The 18,142-nt window shown below is 51.7% G+C and overlaps 2 protein-coding genes across 4 annotated transcripts in view; one reads left to right on the top strand and one right to left on the bottom strand.

Moving 5' to 3' along the window:
- Nucleotides 1–1,137: 1,137 nt before the first annotated feature.
- ALAD (aminolevulinate dehydratase) lies at nt 1,138–16,861 on the bottom strand. 3 transcript variants are annotated; one of them, XM_047830343.1, is made up of 14 exons: nt 16,765–16,820; nt 16,137–16,376; nt 11,295–11,412; nt 10,992–11,187; nt 9,944–9,994; nt 9,375–9,471; nt 8,899–9,034; nt 8,711–8,794; nt 8,522–8,610; nt 7,933–7,988; nt 7,758–7,845; nt 7,583–7,669; nt 6,850–6,979; nt 1,138–6,197 (listed from the first exon to the last, which is right to left on the bottom strand). In XM_047830343.1, exons 4-14 carry the CDS (start codon nt 11,102–11,104, stop codon nt 6,136–6,138), a joined length of 993 nt encoding a protein of 330 aa, XP_047686299.1. In that variant the 5' UTR covers nt 11,105–11,187; nt 11,295–11,412; nt 16,137–16,376; nt 16,765–16,820; the 3' UTR covers nt 1,138–6,135. The 3 variants fall into 3 exon arrangements, with proteins under 3 accessions (XP_047686299.1, XP_047686301.1, XP_047686300.1); XM_047830345.1 differs by lacking the exon at nt 16,137–16,376 and having other exon boundaries at nt 16,765–16,846; XM_047830344.1 differs by lacking the exons at nt 11,295–11,412; nt 16,137–16,376 and having other exon boundaries at nt 16,765–16,861.
- CD4H9orf43 (chromosome D4 C9orf43 homolog) overlaps nt 15,365–18,142 on the top strand; it is a 30,201-nt gene continuing 27,423 nt past the window's right edge. Inside the window, exon 1 of the mRNA XM_047830336.1 lies at nt 15,365–15,456. The gene's annotated coding sequence lies outside the window, so the exon portion shown is untranslated. The remainder of the gene's footprint in view (nt 15,457–18,142) is intronic.

The following is an 18,142-nucleotide window of genomic DNA, read 5'->3' as shown; positions in this document are numbered from 1 at the left end:
GTCCGGCTTCAGCCAGGTCATGATCTCGCGGTCCGGGAGTTCAAGCCCCACGTCGGGCTCTGGGCTGATGGCTCAGAGCCTGGAGCCAGTTTCCGATTCTGTGTCTCCCTCTCTCTCTGCCCCTCCCCCGTTCATGCTCTCTCTGTCCCAAAAATAAATAAACGTTGAAAAAAAAAAATTAAAAAAAAAAATCTTAAAAGAAAAAGTACTTGGGGCTTGAACTCACGACCCTGAAATCAAAGGGTCACGTGCTGTACCAACTGAGCCAGCCAGGCACCCCACCACAATGTACTGTTGATGGGCACTTGGGTTATCTCCAGTTTTGGGTTATTACAAACATTAGAAAATGTTGATATGAACATTCTTGAATAGGTAGGTCTTTGGGTGAACATATGCACATATTTCTGTTAGGTAAATACCTAGATGTGGAATCATGGAGTCAGGATCTATCTATGTGTTCAGCTTTAGTGGATAGGGCCAGTTTTCTCAAGTGGTTGTACCAGTAATGTCTCAGAGTTCCAATAGCTGCACATTCTCAACCATTGGCTTATCTCTTTTTAAAACTAGGCACTTTGATGGAAGTATGGTGGTATCTCATTGTGTTTAAAAAAAAAATTTGGGGGGCGCCTGGGTGGCGCAGTCGGTTAAGCGTCCGACTTCAGCCAGGTCACGATCTCGCGGTCCGGGAGTTCGAGCCCCGCGTCAGGCTCTGGGCTGATGGCTCAGAGCCTGGAGCCTGTTTCCGATTCTGTGTCTCCCTCTCTCTCTGCCCATCCCCCGTTCATGCTCTGTCTCTCTCTGTCCCAAAAATAATAAACGTTGAAAAAAAATTTAAAAAAAAAAAAATTTTTTTTTAATGTTTATTTATTTTTGACAGAGAGAGAGAGAGAGAGAGACAGAGACAGAGCATAAGTGCGGGAGGGGCAGAGAGAGAGAGGGAGACACAGAATCGGAAGCAGGCTCCAGGCTCTGAGCTGTCAGCACAGAGCCTGATGTGGGACTCGAACCCACAGACCGTGAGATCATGACCTGAGCTGAAGTCGGATGCTTAACCGACTGAGCCACCCAGGCGCCCCATCATTGTGGTTTTAATTTGAATTTCTATGTTGACTAATGGAGATAACACCTTTTCATATATGCATTGGCCATGTTTTCATTTATTTTTATTTACACAAGTAATACACAAATATAACTTTCTTAGATAAAACACATGAATATAAAAATGCATCTGAAGCTAGGAGAACACCTAAAAAGCTAAAATTCCCCTGAAACCAATCCCTTCTCCAGTTTTGAGCACTGGACTTGGAGTCTGGAGACCTGAAGCCCAGCCCTGGTCTGCCAATGGCTTGTGTGGATTTGAACAATTTCCCTTTCTGGGTTTGTCTCCCATCTATACAATTAGAGTGTGTAACTAGATGGTCTCTAAAGACCTCTTTGCTGTCCTGACCACTGTTTGAGTGATTACAAGACACTTCATATGATGGGGATGGCCATTTGCCCCTATATCCATTCTCTCCTTTTTCCTTAGTAACTTAATCCAAGTTTCAGCTGAGCCACCTGGCTGCCCCACTAGACTCTGTTTTCCAGCCTACCTTACACAACTAGCTGCGACCGTGACTAAGTTCAGACAAGAGCATACGGACAGAAGTGATATGTGCAACTTTTGGGGTGTGCCCTTATAAAGAAGCATCTTGCCCTCCATTCATCTTTCTCCTCTTTCTGCTGACTGGAGAGGAGCTAATGGTGGGAACTGAACTCGCCATCTTTGACCATGAGATGGAAGCCAGCCGAGATGCGTTTAGGAGGACGGAACAAGGAGGGCGCCTGGACCCACCACACCATGTAGCTGACATGGTCTGGACTGCTCAGAGAGAAATATTTTCTTCTTAGCTATCATTACCTTGGCTTTTGTTATGACCACTGAACTTGAATCCTGACTAATACAGAGTAACTGGGGAATGACTTTAAATTGGGTGTCAGGGCAGGGTTTCTGAGGAAGTGACGTGTCAGCCAAGATCTTAACAATAAAAAGGAGACAGCCACACAGATTCTGGGGAAAAGCATTCCAGGCATGGGGGACCACTGCTGCAAAGCTCTGAGACTCCACTAGACTTCTGTGTAATGAGGCAGACCTGGTCAGTCATGGTGCCACATCTCCCATGCCATTGTTGATGGTGACTGAATGAAGAGGCTGGTTCATATGACCTGAGTGGGGCCAGTCAAGAGAGCTCCAGAGATTTGTCGTGAATGACGGGAGAGGGTCTTTCTTTGGGATTGTAAGTCATAAGGACCATTTAAGGATCCTGCGGCTGTCAAGTGGCAAAAACCCATCTTAGAATAAAGCCAAGCTGAGGCAACCATATAAGAACTATGAAGAGACATAGCCTCTATGACAGCCTTTAACCCTAGACCCAAGCACACCTGACCTTATTGAAATCCAGTTATAAAAACCAATCATTTGCTTTTTTGCTACTGAATTGGATTGTGTCACTAGCAACCATAAGTATCTGGAATATGGGACGCTGGAAGTCACAGGCCCTTATATGTGGAATTGGCACAGTCCATGTAGGCTATGGGGTATGGGGCAGGTCAGGAGTCCTCCTTTCCTAGCTGGGGAATTGTTAGTAAAGTGGTTGGTTGAAATACCTGTTGTTTTTTGGGACCCTCAACCATTTGCCCACTGAAGGTGTAGTTTTAGGGATCATAGTAGAAAAGTGAGATTGGGGAGCACCTTGGGTGGCTCAGTCAGTTGAGCGTCCGACTTCAGCTCAGGTCATGATCTCACGGTTTGTGAGTTTGAGCCCCGTGTCGGGCTCTGTGCTGACAGCTCAGAGCCTGGAGCCTGCTTTGGATTCTGTGTCTCCTCCACTGTCTGCCCCTCCCATGCTCATGCTGTGTCTCTCAATAATAAACAAACAAAAAAAAGAAGTGAGATTGGTGGAATGTATTGGCTATTTGTTGTGGCCTTTAGGAAGGACCTACAAGAAACAGACAAGCTACCATCTAAGCAGGCACATCAGAGGGAAATAAAGTCAAGTCTCATTAAGAGAGGCCCTGAATGCTCACCAACTGCCTGTGATGCTTGAAAGTCTGAGAATATGCCTTGCCAATTGTGAAAACTGAGTTCTCTCTGCACAAGGATAAAGTTACGACTAGCAAGAGCAGGGCACGTAGCAGGAGACTGGGACTGTGGAGGAACTAGATCCTTCAGGACCACCTAAACCCCTTCAGCTTGCCTGCCTGGCCATTGCCTCTGGAAACAAAACAGTGGGGCTGGAGCAGATACTAGGTGGCTTCTGATGACAAATCCTGACTTCAGAGGGCACCACTGCACATAGACCGTGATGCCTGAAGGCAACTCAGCCCTTGGTGTACCCCCTTGAATAGCATCATGTTAGATCCCTAATTTGGCTGTTCACTAGGAGATGGTGTGGACAGTGGTTAAAGGTAGAGGCCTTGGAGTTGAGCTATGTGGGTTCAAATTCTAGTTCTAACCAGAAGTGTTTTCAGTGATGGGGTTCTACATCCAGTTCTGCTACAACTTGAGTGGCCCTGGGTGAGTCATCAACTCTCTAGGTATAGCTCCCTCACTGCAAACCCAAGCTAAATGTAGGACTCCCCCTCTACCCTCTCTCCTAAGCTTTCCCATCTTAGTAAATGGCCCATCAGCCACCAGGAGCTCAAACCAAGTTTATCCTTCCCATGAAATCGACCTCCTAAATCCATTCCCTTCTTCACCCCCTCTGTCACCACTCCAGTCCAGGCTACAAAATCTCTCCTCTGCGCTTTGCCAGTGCTGTCAAATGTTTTCATCAAATGCAAAATCAGAGCGCGTCGTTCACCTGCTTAAAATCCTTCAGATGGCTTCCCGTTCTCTTGGAATAGAGTCTGGAAAGGCTTCCATCTTCCTTACACATGGCTTTTGACCCCCGCATGGCTCGGCCCTGGTCTTTTTGTCCTTCACTGTGCTCCAGCCACACCTGCTTTGTGTTCTAGCTCATTCTAGACATGGAGTTCCTTCTGCCCGGAGTGCTCTTAGCTTGGCTGCTTATCCTTCAGGTCAAGGGTTAGATGTCAGCCTCTCAGGGAAGCATTTTCTGACCCTTCAAACCCAGTCAGGTCCTGGTGACCTTCACAGCGCCCGTCACATCACTGGTGACACATCGACCTCCTGGTTCTCCTCACGGAGACTCACCGTCATTCCGCTTAACGTTTACTTCTGGGGCCGGTGGGGGGGGGGGGGGGGCTGGGACATATGCAGAGTGGTTTGCCTCCTGTGGAGTTTGTACGTAAAGAGCAAGGTCTGTCTCCTGTCTCTCTATGCTGACAAGAACCAGGCTTCATATTAGCTTGGCAATGATGAGTCTGGGATGGTGCTGAAGAACGTTCCCCTTCATACTAATCAGAAATGAGCTCAGGGGCCAGGGGCCAAGGGGCCAGGACATCGGGTCCTTAGTTAGGTCAGCTGCAGCTCTGACTCAACCAGGAGTCAGAGGAGACTGGTCTGTCTACAGGAGCTGCCGGGAGTTCGTAATTGTACTACTTAAAATGGATTGTACTGCTTTAAGGTCTGAATTGAACCTGCTTTGGCCCGAGATTTGGGATTTCTTGTCACTTTGCAGATGGGCAGGGAGACTTGCAAAATGGCCCCTCTATAGCCAGGCCTTAACCTTTCCTAAGAGGAACATTATGCCGTGAGTCTCGGAAGAATGAAAGCACGCATCCAGGCACCCAAGCCAGAAACCCATGAGGGCACCCTTGTTTCCTCTCGTTCCCTAGACTTAAAAAGCAAAATCTGCTAATTCTGCCTGAGTTAATGTATCCTGAATACTTCTACTCCTTCCTGCCTCCAATGTCACTACCCTGGTCCAGGCCAGTGTCAGTGCTCTCTGGGGTCTACGAGAGCCTCCCAACCAGCCTCTTTCTCACGCTTCCTTTTTTTCATGGCAACACAATGTGGGAAAGTGGAACACACATAACTCCTGGTTAAGATCCTTCAGATGGCTTTCTATCAAATGCAAAATAAGACCAAGCTTCTTACAAGGCGCAGGGCCTACCTTTCCAACCTCCGGTCCGGTCAATCACCCTCCTCTTCCTCACCCTGCTCCCAGGAGCCCTGCCAAGCTCCTCCCACTGCAGGACCTTTGCACACTTTGTGTCATTCTTGCAGCTTCTGGTGCACTTGCCTCTGTTCTCTGGGAGGATCCCTTCTTGTCCCTTGGCCTCAGGGAGGGCTTCTCGACCACCCTCTTGAGACACACCCATGGTCTGTTGTTTTTGGTGTCAGACCCTTTCTTTCCTTCAAAGCGCTTATTACAACTTGTAACTGCTTTGTTTTCTCATTGTTGTCTGTCTCCCTATTATCCCTGCACAGATTTCATACACAGAGACAGGCTGAGGTCTGTCCTGCTATATCCCCAGTACCCGGCACTGTGTCTGGGCACCGAGCCGATGTTCTCAAAAATTTTCTCGACAGAAAAGCCTTTTTGGTGGTGGCATCTTGAACAGCCAGGGACTCTCTCTTTGCTTCTGAACTTTGATCTTCAGAAGGCAGCGTTTCTGCTCATGAACAAGTAACTCTTCTCTGGGTATATGGCTCAAAGCAGACGATCTCAGGCAGCCTGGCAACATGGACCCAGGTGGGAAGCACCTTCTGGAGGAATCGTGGCAAATCTCAAGTCTAAACTCGAAGATGTCAATCTAGGCCTCTGTCCCAGGGCCCAGCTATGCTGTCAGAGGCCTCGGGCTTTCCAGAGCTTCTCATGATTCAAGATGCAACCGCCCTCCTCTTTCCCTAATGCTCCAAGCCCCTCTCCCGGGCCCTGCCAAGCCTGTGCCCTTGGCTCCCGGTAGCTTTCAAGATGAAGCCACGCCAGAAGAAGGAGCTGGGGTGGTGGAGGAGGGCCTCAGGGATGACCCAGGGGAAGGGCAGGGAAGCCCGGGATGGCCGGTGAGACTCGAGTGGCGGGATCTGGCATGCTGGCAGAAAGCATGCTGGCAGAAAGCACCTACCAGCATGTGAATAGGAAGAGCGCGCGGGCACACTTCTAAAGCAGCATTTACTTTGGTTTTCACTTCTCCAAGGCCCCGGACCTTTTAGAAGTTCTAGTTATGGGGTCTTGTATGCCGTCTCCATCACTCCTCCTTCAGCCACTGCAATAGCTGAGGCGTGTAGTAGGTGATGATGATGTCGGCACCTGTCGGGGAACAGAGGCAGGAAGCGGGGAGAGGCCAGGCATCAGCTCTGGGCACACCTTCCGGGAGATGAGGGCCAAGGGTGGGGGAGGCGACTACCATGAAGAGGCACAGCCCGTGGGTGTCACAACAGGAGACTGAGCCCAGCTCCGGTCAGTTAAGGCTCTGCACACTGTGTAACCCTGGGCAAGTCATTTTCTCTTACTGGGCCTCAGTTTGCCAACGGATAAAATGCACAACGGGAGAAATAAGTAAGTTGTAAGTGCCCTTCTGATGCTGTGCACACCAACAAAACCAGTTCCCGTTTATGGAGTGGTGAGCATTTGGTGATTATACATATCATCTCATTTAATCCTCCTGACAGCCATGCATCAGGTACTTTTTATCCCCAGTTTATAGACAAGGACACTGAGGTTCACAGAAGTGGCTTGGCTGAGGTCTCAAAACCAAAATGTAATAGCCAGCTCTGCTGTCTTCACTGTTCCATGTTCTGTTCTGCAATTCCATATCCCCTCCTCACCCTGTGTTTCTTTACATCACTGGTATTTCCAGGCATAAGGCTCTAGGCTGTCTCGTGACTTTATTTCCCTTTCTAGGCAAAGTGCCCATCAGCCCCGTGGCACAGGTCAAAAACCCCCAGCCCGGCCTGTTTACCTGCGCGGCGAAAGGCGGTCATGGCCTCCAGCACAGCAGCCTTGAGATCAAATGCCCCGGCCCGGGCTCCGTGCCACAGCATGGCGAACTCTCCAGAAACGTGGTACACAGCAAGCGGGAGCTCAGGGTGCTGAAGAAAAGCAGCAGTGGGTACATGAATTGAAGTGGAATGGTGGCGTGCCTCCAGGAATGTCCCTTCCTCCCTGCTCGACCTGTGAGCATCTGGAGCCCCATCCCCTGTGTCACTGCTGCTGGCAGCCTGGCCCATTCTTCTTCTTCTTCTTCTTTTTTTTTTAAATAATGTTTATATTTTTGTTTGAGACAGAGTGAGGAAGAGGGAAGGAGGGAGGGGCAGAGAGAGAGGGAGAGAATCCCAAGCAGGCTCCGTGCTCAGGGCGGAGCCCGACAAGGGGCTCTATCCCATGACCGCGAGATCACGACCTGAGCCCAAATCAAGAGTCAGACGATTAACCAACTGAGCCACCCAGGTGCCCCTAGCCTGGCCCCTTCTCGAACTGTGAAAGCATAGCTGCTCAAAGGCCCCTGTGAGCCCCGGGGCCGGCACCCGGTTCCCCGGTTCCGAGGCATGGATGTGGTGGAAGGATTCCTATTCAGGGGCTGACTGCTCTGAACTCAGAGTCTGCAGTCTCCCAGTCTGAGGTCCCAGAGTCTGTGGACAAACTCGCTCATTTCCCTGAGCCTCTCTCTGCTGGTCTCTGTTCCGTCTGCTCACCTTGTCCTTCACCTCTCGCACGATGTCCAGGTAGGGCATTCCTGGCTTTACCATGAGCATGTCGGCTCCTTCCCGCACATCCCGCGCCTGAGGGATGAAGTACTGTGTGGGTAGTGCCCGGGAGGTGAGCTGGGAGGGGGATGGGCCAGGTGGGGCTTGAGGTCTGGTCACTCACCACGGCTCGGAGGGCCAGGCCCCGTGCTCCTGGCGGCAGCTGGTAGCAGCGGCGATCTCCAAAAGCTGGGCTTGACTGGGCCGCATCCCTGGGAAGCAGAGGCATCAGGGTGGGCGCCAGCTCTAGGCTGATGGGTCAGGGGTTTGAGAGCGGGCCCCTGCCGATCCCCACTTACCGGAAAGGTCCATAGAAACAGGATGCAAATTTGGCGCTATAGCTCATCACTGATACCTACAGGGAGAAAGTGGGGGTCAGGGTTCAGGCAGCTCTTTCCAGATGTGTCAGGGTGAAGTGACAGGGAGAGAAAGGATGTAGGCTGGGAAGCAGAGTGCCCATGGTCTAGTCCCATTAAAGCTCTGGGCCTTGGTTTCCCCATGTGAGGTGCAGAGGTTGAGATGGATCCCAAAGGCCTTGTCCAGTGCTGTTTTCACTTCTGTGATTCTTTTGTTTTAAGTTTTTTAATTCATTCTTTTTTGAGAGAAAGAGAGAGAGAGTGTGTGTGTGCGGGAGGGACAGAGAGAGAGAGAGAGAGAGAGAGAGAGAGAGAATTCCAAGCAGGCTCCACAGTGTTAGCACAAGGCCTGACATGGGGCTTGAACCCACGAACCATGAGATCATGACCTGAGCCGAAATCAAGAGTCGGATGCCTGACTGAGCCACCCAGGTGCCTCTCACTTCTGTGATTCTTAGCACATGTGGGGACAGGGCTGGTCCAGGCTGTCTCCTTGCCCTCCCCACACCCGTTGCCACACTCCCCACCCTACCCTGTTGCCAAGTCCATGTGCCATCAGGGCCTCCTTGATGGCTTCCACACGTCCGTCCATCATGTCCGATGGGGCTACCACCTGACATCCTGAGGGGCAGAGGGTGGCCTTGAGAACTCCGGGACCCCCGTATCCACTCTGCCACCTCCCTGACCCGGAGCTGCTCATCTCTGCCGGAGGCTCACTCACCTGCCTTGGCATAGGCGAGTGCTACTTCTGCCAGCCGCTGGCGGCTCTCCTCGGCCTGGAATGTGCCGTTCTTGCCCAGGAGCCCTGCAGGACAGACGGCCGGGTTTGGGGGAGCGTCTAGGTCCCCGGCCTATCCCACCTGCAGGAGGTCTCGGGCAGCAGGACTTGGGGAGGCGGGGGAAGCTCACCACAGTGACCGTGAGAGGTGTAGGGACACAAGCAGACATCACAGGCCACCAGGAGGCTGGGGAACGTCTTGCGCAACAAACGGATCGCCTCGACGGCTGGGGAGTCCTCAGAGTCGGCTGCAGAGCCCCGTTCGTCCTAGTGGCCGGGGAAGGACAAAGCGGTAAGTCTGTGACCTGAAGCCCTCCGGAGGCAGGACAGCCAGACCTCACGGACCACCCGGCTCCCTGCGTGGGGACGCAGTAAGGACTGTCTCCATTTTGCACAGGGCACTTGACCTACCCGGTCAGGGTGTCACAGCCCTACTAGGCTTCCTGTCCCTCCATGGGTGCGGTCATTAGACAGGGGCAGTGTCCACTCACCCAAGCCCCAGGGCCAGCATGTGGCAGTAATGAGAGTGTGGTCAGTGTGGAACCTCAGCTCACCCTCACGCCTCCCTCCCTTCTCCTCCCCTCCAACTCTGCTTCTGGTTCTCCACCTTAGGGACTCTGCTGGGGACTCCAAAGACCAGGACGCAGCGCAGGCCCTCTTCCACCAGGGGCTTCAGCATCTCTTCCAGCCGGTTCACACCATATCTGCATGGGGGTGGGGTGGAGGGCCCGAAATGAGGTAGGTCCCAGGCAAGGGGTCCCCTCACCTGTCTGTTAAGAGCCAAGTTGCACACGGCACCAGGATGGCTCAAGCCCCACAATACAGGGAGGGGTAGGAATGCACCCACCAAACAGATGGGAAAACAGAGGCCTGCAGAAACAGAGCTATGGAATTTAGCTCTGGAAGGCCCCTCCAAGGTTCTCGCTGAACTCCCATTTGCAGTCCAGCTCCCCCTGCAATAGACTCTGCTATGACATCTCTGGTGATGAATGGATCGCTCGTCCCTTTATGAGGCTGCCTCTTGTGTTGTGGAGCAACTCTGTCCCTGAGAAAACCCTTCTCTCTACTGGGCTGGGGAGCTCCTCCAGATCTATCTCTTGGGTCTGCTTCCTGGCACCTCCACCTGGGAAATCTCTCCCTCCATCCTCCCCTGGCCCTCCCCACCACGTCCCCTACCTGGCCACTCCCGGGAGGCTGGCGATGGGCTGTACGTCATCAGGAACGTCCCTGCAAGAGCGGGGAGGGGTGGGCTATGGACTGGTGGCTGTGGGAAGGGCCAGTGGCGAGGGAGTCACCGGGAGGGATGGCTGGGGAGATGGGAAGGAGTAGAGAAGCGGGGACGGTGGGAGGAGGCTGGGGTCCAGTGTCTGGTTCCCTGCCTGGCCAAACCCAGGGCCTGAAATAGTAACAGGAACGACAAAAGAGTGACAGTGACAACAGAAGCGACTGGACTAAAAGAACAGTAATCACAGGAAGGAGTCAAATAGCTAAGAACTTGGACTCTAAAGTCAGCAGGCCCTCGCCTGCCCTCCCAGCCACTTACTGGCTGGGTGACCTTGGCCAACTTGTACCATCTCTCTTTGAGGCCAGGCCCTTCATCTGTATTTGGGTGGATTCATTCATTCATTCAACAAATATCGAGCACTTATTATGTGCCAGGTACTGTTTACTCTCTGGAGATACAAACTGAACAAAACAGACACAAATCCCTGCCCTCGTGGAGATGACACTCTAGGGAATAATAGCCATACCTTCTTCACACAAATACTGTCAGGACTGAATGAGAGAATACATGTAGGTGCTTAGCATAGTACCCGGTACACAGTAAGCACTCAATAAATGTCAGCCATTGCTATTACTAATAATCACGGCTGCCACCTCTTACATGTACATAGCTCTTTACAAATCTACAGAATGCCTTCTCAGCTTCTGTCTTGTTGCAAAAGGATGCAACAAGGCCAGATGTTATTATTCAGGATGGCAGGCCGGGGTTATTATTCTTATTTTCCAAATGGGGAAGACTGAGTTCTTTCAAGGTTTGTTTGGTTCCTAAAACTTGTCCTTAACCCACTCTCAATTTCTCTCTCTTTTTCACACACACACACACACACACACACACACTCTCTCTCTCTCTCTCTCTCTCTCTCAAACACACACACACACACACACACACACACACACACACACACACACATCAGAGACCTGGACCATTCCTGGGACTCACGTGACAAAGATGGGGTAGATGAGGTTGGAGGCGCTGAGGGTGGCGGTGGCCGTCTGCCAGGCGCGAAGCAGCGGGTGGAAGTAGCCGCTGTGCAGAACCGACTGGGGCTGCATGGTGGGCAGAGCAATAGGCAGCCAGCTGGTTGAAACCGAGGGCTCCTGAGGTGTCTGCTGTGCCCTCAGCTCTGTGTACAGCTCTGGGGGACAAGAGGAGGCACATGAGACATGGTCCCTGTCTCCAGGAGATGGATACCCCCCCTTCCCCCCCCCCCCCCCCCCCGCCCAAGCTCTTCCAGATTCCTGCCTCCGCTGCCTTCTGGCCAGTGCACCTCCGATGTGGTTCACCAAGGCCTGCCGGTCTACGACGAGGTAAGTAGAGAAAGAGAAGTAGGTCCTTCGGACACTCTCCTGGCTACTGGAACCTAATAACATAAGATTTGGACTTGTGTTTTATAGGGTCTCTCTCTTTTTCTCAAATAACATTTCTCCAGCAATTCAATTTTATTTTATTGTATGTTATCCAAGGAAATCAATCTGTGATGGATTAGAAATTAGGATGAGAAGGGGCGCCTGGGTGGCTCAGTCGGTTAAGCGGCCGACTTCGGCTCAGGTCATGATCTCGCGGTCTGTGAGTTTGAGCCCCCTCTGTGCTGACAGCTCAGAGCCTGGAGCCTGTTTCAGATTCTGTGTCTCCCTCTCTCTGACTCTCCCCCGTTCATGCTCTGTCTCTCTCTGTGTCAAAAATGAATAAACGTTAAAAAAAAAAAAAAAAAAAAAGAAATTAAGATGAGAAGCACTGATATAGCCAACATTTAAACTTTGTTTATTCCATGAAAAATGTTCATGTGCTTGGCAGAAATTTTAGATAAGCAAAAAGAGAAAAATCTCCTGTAATTCTACCTCTAGAGAAAAGCACCATTAACACCTCGGTACGGAGACTTCTGGCCAGGCAACTTCTGGCCTGGCGCAACACACACTAAGAGGATTAAATAGCACCTGACAGACAGACAGACTGGCAGACAGAACTCCTGTAGAGTGGCCATGGAAGCTGTCTTTTCCAGCCTCACAGCCTCCTGCTGCTCCCCAAGCACAAGCCACACTTGGCCTTGGCCACTTTCTGGAAGGTTTCTGTCCCCTTTACCTAGAAGGTTTGTGCTCTCTCCACAACCTCCTCGCCCCCAAATCCTACCAGGTGCCCCTTCTTCCCTCTCCCACTAAGCCTCTCTTGCCCAGATCCTAATCTCTCTTATGTAACAGCTCTTTGTGGATCTAATTTATGTCATTCCAGTAGACAGTGCTTCTGCAGGGCATGGTCCACAGTGAGTTCACTTCTGCCCTCCTCCCCACCCCCCAGCACTCTGCCACACAGTAAATGTTTAACTATATGAAGTATAAGACAATATGCCCTAATGCCAAGTAAGTGGTGTAAGACAGAAGGAAGCTGGGGCATTACCATTCATTTCTTGAGCACCTACAACATGCCAGGCCACGCTGGGCACTTGTACACATGATTTCTCATCAAGGTGGCACTATAGTCCAGGCGGTAGGGTGGATGGAGTACCTCTCAGAGAGGAACCACCACAAGCATACCAGGAGTTCCAATGTGAGTTTGGAGGTTGGAAGAAGCTCGTGGGAGGAAGACAGGGGCTTAAATTTGGATGTTTCGGGATGAGTGGGTTCAGCTTGGCAGAGGGAAAGGGGCGAATGTTCCCTCAGGAAGGGAAGTGAGGGGCAAAGGTGGGGAAGGAGGAAAGGCTGTTCTGAGGGCTGAGAAGACAATTGAAGATGTATGTCCTAGGGAGGGGACAAAGGGAGGCCAGACTGAGGACAGGGAAGATGGGGGAGGGGAGGGAGGTGGAGGTGGGGAGGTGGGAGTAGCCTAGTCAGAGCCTGGCTTTAGGAAGATAACTCTTGCAGGCTGAGAAGAGGAGCACAGAGACTGTGGGGGTAGATGGGAGGAAAAGGAAGGGCCACCGTAAGGCAGCCAAGAGTCAGTCTCTTGGGACGGATGCTCTGAGCTTCCGTGACCCAGACGGCAATGGAGACAGGGACAAGGCAGGAAGAGGGTGGTGGGGAGCTGAGTTTTTGGAGGTGCCTGGGACAATACTCAGTAGCCAAGTAGGGGGGGGAAAGAGCCACCAGTCTCTCCTTGTATGAATGGGACCTCAAGGCCCAGGGAAGGGCAAGGACTTACCCAAGGTTACACTTAGCAAGTTAAGAGGCTAAAACAGTAGGGCTAGAAATCTGGTGTCAATTCCTAGGCGGAGAATGGGGGATGGGGGTCCTTGAGTATGCTGATAATGCCTTTCTCTCAGGTCCTTTTAGCCCCCCTCCCAACCAGCTCAGGGGCCCATTTTATCCAATTCTCCTCCTTGGCAGGGCTGGGGTTATCAGGAGCCACACAAGGACCCACCCTACTACCACACCCCTCGGCCAACCACATCATTGGACACAGAGGCGAGTCAGGTCTCCCCAGTGATGTCCTAGCCCCTAAATGAGCAATCAGTCATTCAGCAGATGCAAAGTCCTAAGTGCCCATTTTGTGCAAGACTTTGCTGTCAGGTCTGCTAGAGGTTAGCTCAGCTCAGAAAGGTTAAGTCCTCTGCCTAAGACCACGCAGCTGGTTAGTAATGGGCCAGAATTTGAATCTGTTTTAGACAGTGAGTATAGGGTTTTATCTACCATACCCATGAACACTTGATAAACACTTGATTCAACAGGCATCTCTCTGCCTGTACTACCTTTGCCTTGTGGGTGGGAGAGATGGATAGGCAAGAGAAAAGATACTGAGTGTACGTATGTGCTGGGCACTGGACCAGGTACCTTTACATGTATCTCATCTAACCGCAGTGGTCCTTCCAACTTTTAGTGATAAGGAAACGGAGGCTCGGAGAGGTTAAGTGACTTGTTTGGAGCCCAGTCAGATTTTGAACGTGCCTCTGATTCACCTCCTAGAGAACAACCTTTGTAGCAGGACCCTGTCTTCTGGAATCCAAAGCTGCATTCCACTGACCTCAACTCCCCATCTACTTTAGAAGGCTGGGCCAGCAAATGCCTTCTGCTTATCAGAAGCAGCACAGCAGGCCAGCCAAGGTGCTTTGCAGCCCAAATTTTACCACAAGGAGGCTGGGAGGTTGGGGGCGGGGGCAAGGGTGAGAGGGTTGAGGGGGAGGCCTCACTAGGGCACAACCATTTGTGTCTGTTTCTTCTTCCTTTTTTTTTTTTTTTAATGTTTATTCATTTTGAGAGAGAAAGAGAGAGCAAGAGAGAGCGAGAGTGCACACGGGCGTGAGCTGGGGAGGGGCAGAGAGAGAGAATCCTACGCAGGCTCCATGCTGACAGCACAGAGCCCAACACGGGGCTCGGTCTCACGAACTGTGAGATCACGACCTGAGCCAAAATCAGGAGTCGGCCGCTTAACCATCTGAGCCACCAAGGTACCCCTGCATCTGTTTCTTTACTTTTAGGATTAGGGAGAGATTTGATTTGAGAAACGGGTGTCAGTGCTGAGAAAATTAGAAAGTTGAGAATCACCAATCCTGTCCATTTCTTACATTCTGATGTTGAAAACGAGGTGCAGAGAGGTGACAGGCCTTGTTTGACATCACACAGTGAGTCAGGTACAGAGCCGGGCTTGACCATGAGTCTCCAGCCTTCTAGTCCAGTGCCCTGTCACCTACGCCACACACTGTCATTCTGTTACAACAGGCACTTAATAACTAAATATTTGTGGAATAGAAAAACAGCCTCTAAGCCAGAGTTGCCTGTTTGCAGAGCCAAATCCATGCCAAGGTTTTGCTTTGCAAAAAGTCCCTCAAGACTGGGAGATTTCCACACATTTGGGAGGGCACTTCCTCCAAATCAAGGGACCTGCAAGCCACAGCTTAAATCCTGTGACACCTCAAAGACAATGGCAAGTCACCGTGGGACTCACCACGGGACCACCTATGCTCACCCACATTAGAGCAGGTTAGCTTAGCTGGAAGGCAGCAGCACAGGGTGGTGTAGAGAGAACCTTGTTTCAGGGTCATAGAGGCCCAGGTCTGATCTGTGCTGTGTGGGTGACTTCAGGGAAGGTTGCTGGCCTTTCAGGGCCTTCATTTCATAATCTATAAAATGGGAATGATACTACCAAACCTGCAAAGCTGCGGAAATTAGATTAGAGATAGTCAGGAGGTACGTGCCTGGCACCAGGTAGCAGCACAGTAAATGTGTAGCTACTTTTATCATCATTCGGAGCAGAACTGAACAGGAAGGAGATCTGGAGTGAGCCCAGAAGTGCCTTCCCCACCACACCCAGAAGGGAGAACTTGCACTCAAACCTGTGTGGCTGCAGGGTCTTCTGAGATACCACACAGACGCTACCGTAGAGGGTGGACTAGATGTTAATCTATGGGAGGCGCCTGTGTCTCCAGGAGCCAAGGATGGCTTCGTGCAAGAGGTGGTTCTGCAGACTGATTATGAAGGTACTTCCTTCCTTAAGTAACTAAGTTGGGACCTGGGAGCTGCCAGAATGGGGGTGAGGGGGTGGGTCAGAAGGAGCTGCAAGGCCTGAACTTCCCATGTTATGCTCTGCTGAGGATTTCAGAGGCTGTGCTCTTGGCGCAGAGGGTGGGGAACTGCTGCCAGCTCTGGCAGGCTCTGCCACTAGTTGGGGAGGAGGCAGTCAGGAGGGCCAACTAAGTAGAAGGTGGCCAGGGCTGAGAAATCCAAAGCCCCAGAAGGGCCCAGGACAGCAGCTGTCAGGCAGTTCTGAAAAGGGACCAACTAACCAGCATTTCCTGAATATCTACCCTGAGCCATCCCAGTGCTGGATACAGGGATTAAAGAGAAGCAGGAGACCGAGGCCTTGACCTAGGGCTTTGAAGAGCCCAGCCTCTTCTGGGCTTAGCCATTTGGAGCTACAACGAGAATCGGCCAGTTCCACAGACTCCTAGAATATCTTGGCTAAGAGGCTCCTTAAAGCTTGTTGATTACATCATCGAAATAATGGCGAACTGGGCTCAGAGAAAGGCAGACACTGGCTCAAGATCTCGCAAGGGGTCAGTGGCAGATCTGGGCCTAGAATCCAGGTCTCCAGCAGCCCAGTTCTCAGTGCCCACCATTAGCCCTTGCTACTTTAAGTATAGATTTCAAAGCTGCTTACCAGCAGAGTTGGGCTTGTGGAGAACTCTGAATGAAATAGGGGGGTATGAGGAAGGAGGCAGAACGTTGACTCTGGACTTGGCTACAGCTGACAGCCTGATGGTTCAGCGTGTGGGATTTGGAGACGGTAGACATGGGTTCAAATCCTGGTTCTGTCACTTTTCAGCTGTGCGATCTCAGTTTCGTATCTGGCAAATGGGAACTTGAACCGACCTCAACGGGCTTTTGTAGCCTTAATGGGCTAATGGATGTGACTTATGTATAAATCTAGCACAAAGCGACTGTTACTGTCTCCACTTCCCTCCTCCTCCTCCCCCCCCTCCCCCAAATCCTTCAAGGCACCTCAGGCTCTGCACTGATAGAGAACGCACCAAGGGTCTCCAAGGGAGTGGACCCCAGAGAGGAGATGCAGAGCCCGGAGCCGGGCCCCCAATGGCTACATCCCCGCGGAGACCCCAATCCTGGGTGCAGCAAGGCAATCTAAACAAGGGCCCCACAAGGACTCTGCCCCCGGCTGCACCGCCAGCGCTTTAGGCGCACGGCACATTTGGGTCTGGGGACAAGGGACTCTTGGTGCCACAGCCTCCACCTCCAAGTCCGCCGTCTCCCCGAGTCCGGCCCCCACTCACCTGGCTCCTCAAGGGCTCAGAGCTGTCGCTCCCGCCACCGCCGTAGCTCGTTTTAGTCTCCCGGGACCCACGTGGGGGCGGGGCAGCTCACCCGGAAGCATCTCCCCCCCTTGCAGCCCGCCCCAATCAGCGTTAAGGCCACGCCCCCTACGGGCACTGGGCCGGCGGGCTGGTCAGCTCCGGCCTCGGCCCCGCCCACACTCATCGAGGCCTGGCCAATCAGATGTGCGAAAGGGCAGGAGGGCCCTCGTTTCCCTCCCCCCTCCTCCTTGCTCCTTACTTGGGGCCGGAGCTTGGGTAGCGGAAGGACAGTGGGGTCCTATATGGGGGCGCAGAGGAGGTGCAGTAGGGGTCCCTGAGAGTCGGGCTCCGATGCGGTTACAGCCCTGAGGTTCTCTTTACAGTTTTCCTTTTCCCAGTCTAGTGCATACTTGGCGCTGGTTAATCGTTGAAAGAATAACTGGATGTCAAGGACATTAAAACAACACCTTAATACCGAAAACAATAGCTACGTCCATTTTTGCAGACTGAGTGTTTTAAAGCTGTTGAGTTCAGCACCAGGCGGCCTTCCAGGTTTTCAGAGGAAAATTTATTCCAGTGTAATTACTCAGAGCCTGCTCTGTGCCATGGATTGAGAGAGGTGATGTGAAAAGACATGGGCATTCTGGAAAAGCTCTAAGTCGATAGGGGCATCGGGCCAGTCTAGGATGGGTACAATGCGACATTTGACCAAAGGTCTGTGCGCGGTTTGGGCAGAATATGTGCAGGGGCAGGAGGGAACCAATGAGGCTTATGGGGCTTGGGTGAACTGGTAGGATTTGGGTGAATGAAGTAGGGGGTGGAGATCAATACTCTAGCAAAGGAATGCCCTTATCAAGGTGCACTAGGGATTATAGAAAAGCTGACTTTGACTTGTAGAGGAGGCCAGTGAGTTGGTTGTATTACACTTACTCTCACTCTCAGATTTTATTTCTCAAAATTGGTACCCGGAACCCGTTTTATACCTCTTTACATTCCAAGTTAAATAGGCAGAGAGGCTTACTGCTAGGGAAATATGAGACCTGTGTAGCTTTCAGCTACTAGAGTTCTGATCTGTGGTCAAATAAGGGAGGTGGGACAATGAGGTCATATTTTTTGTGCATTTAAGAGTCAGGGACACGGGGCGCCTGGGCGGCTCAGTCGGTTGAGCGGCCGGCTTCGGCTCAGGTCATGATTTCACGGTCTGTGAGTTCGAGCCCAGCGTCCGGCTCTGTGCTGACAGCTGAGAGCCTGGAGCCTGTTTCAGATTCTGTGTCTCCCTCTCTCTGCCCCTCCCCCACTCATGCTCTGTCTCTGTCTCAAAAATAAATAAATGTTAAAAAAAAATTAAAAAAAAAGA

The sequence above is a fragment of the Prionailurus viverrinus genome, chromosome D4 (assembly GCF_022837055.1).
Source record: "Prionailurus viverrinus isolate Anna chromosome D4, UM_Priviv_1.0, whole genome shotgun sequence".
Lineage (NCBI taxonomy): Eukaryota > Metazoa > Chordata > Mammalia > Carnivora > Felidae > Prionailurus > Prionailurus viverrinus.
This window is presented reverse-complemented; position numbering and strand designations above follow the sequence as displayed.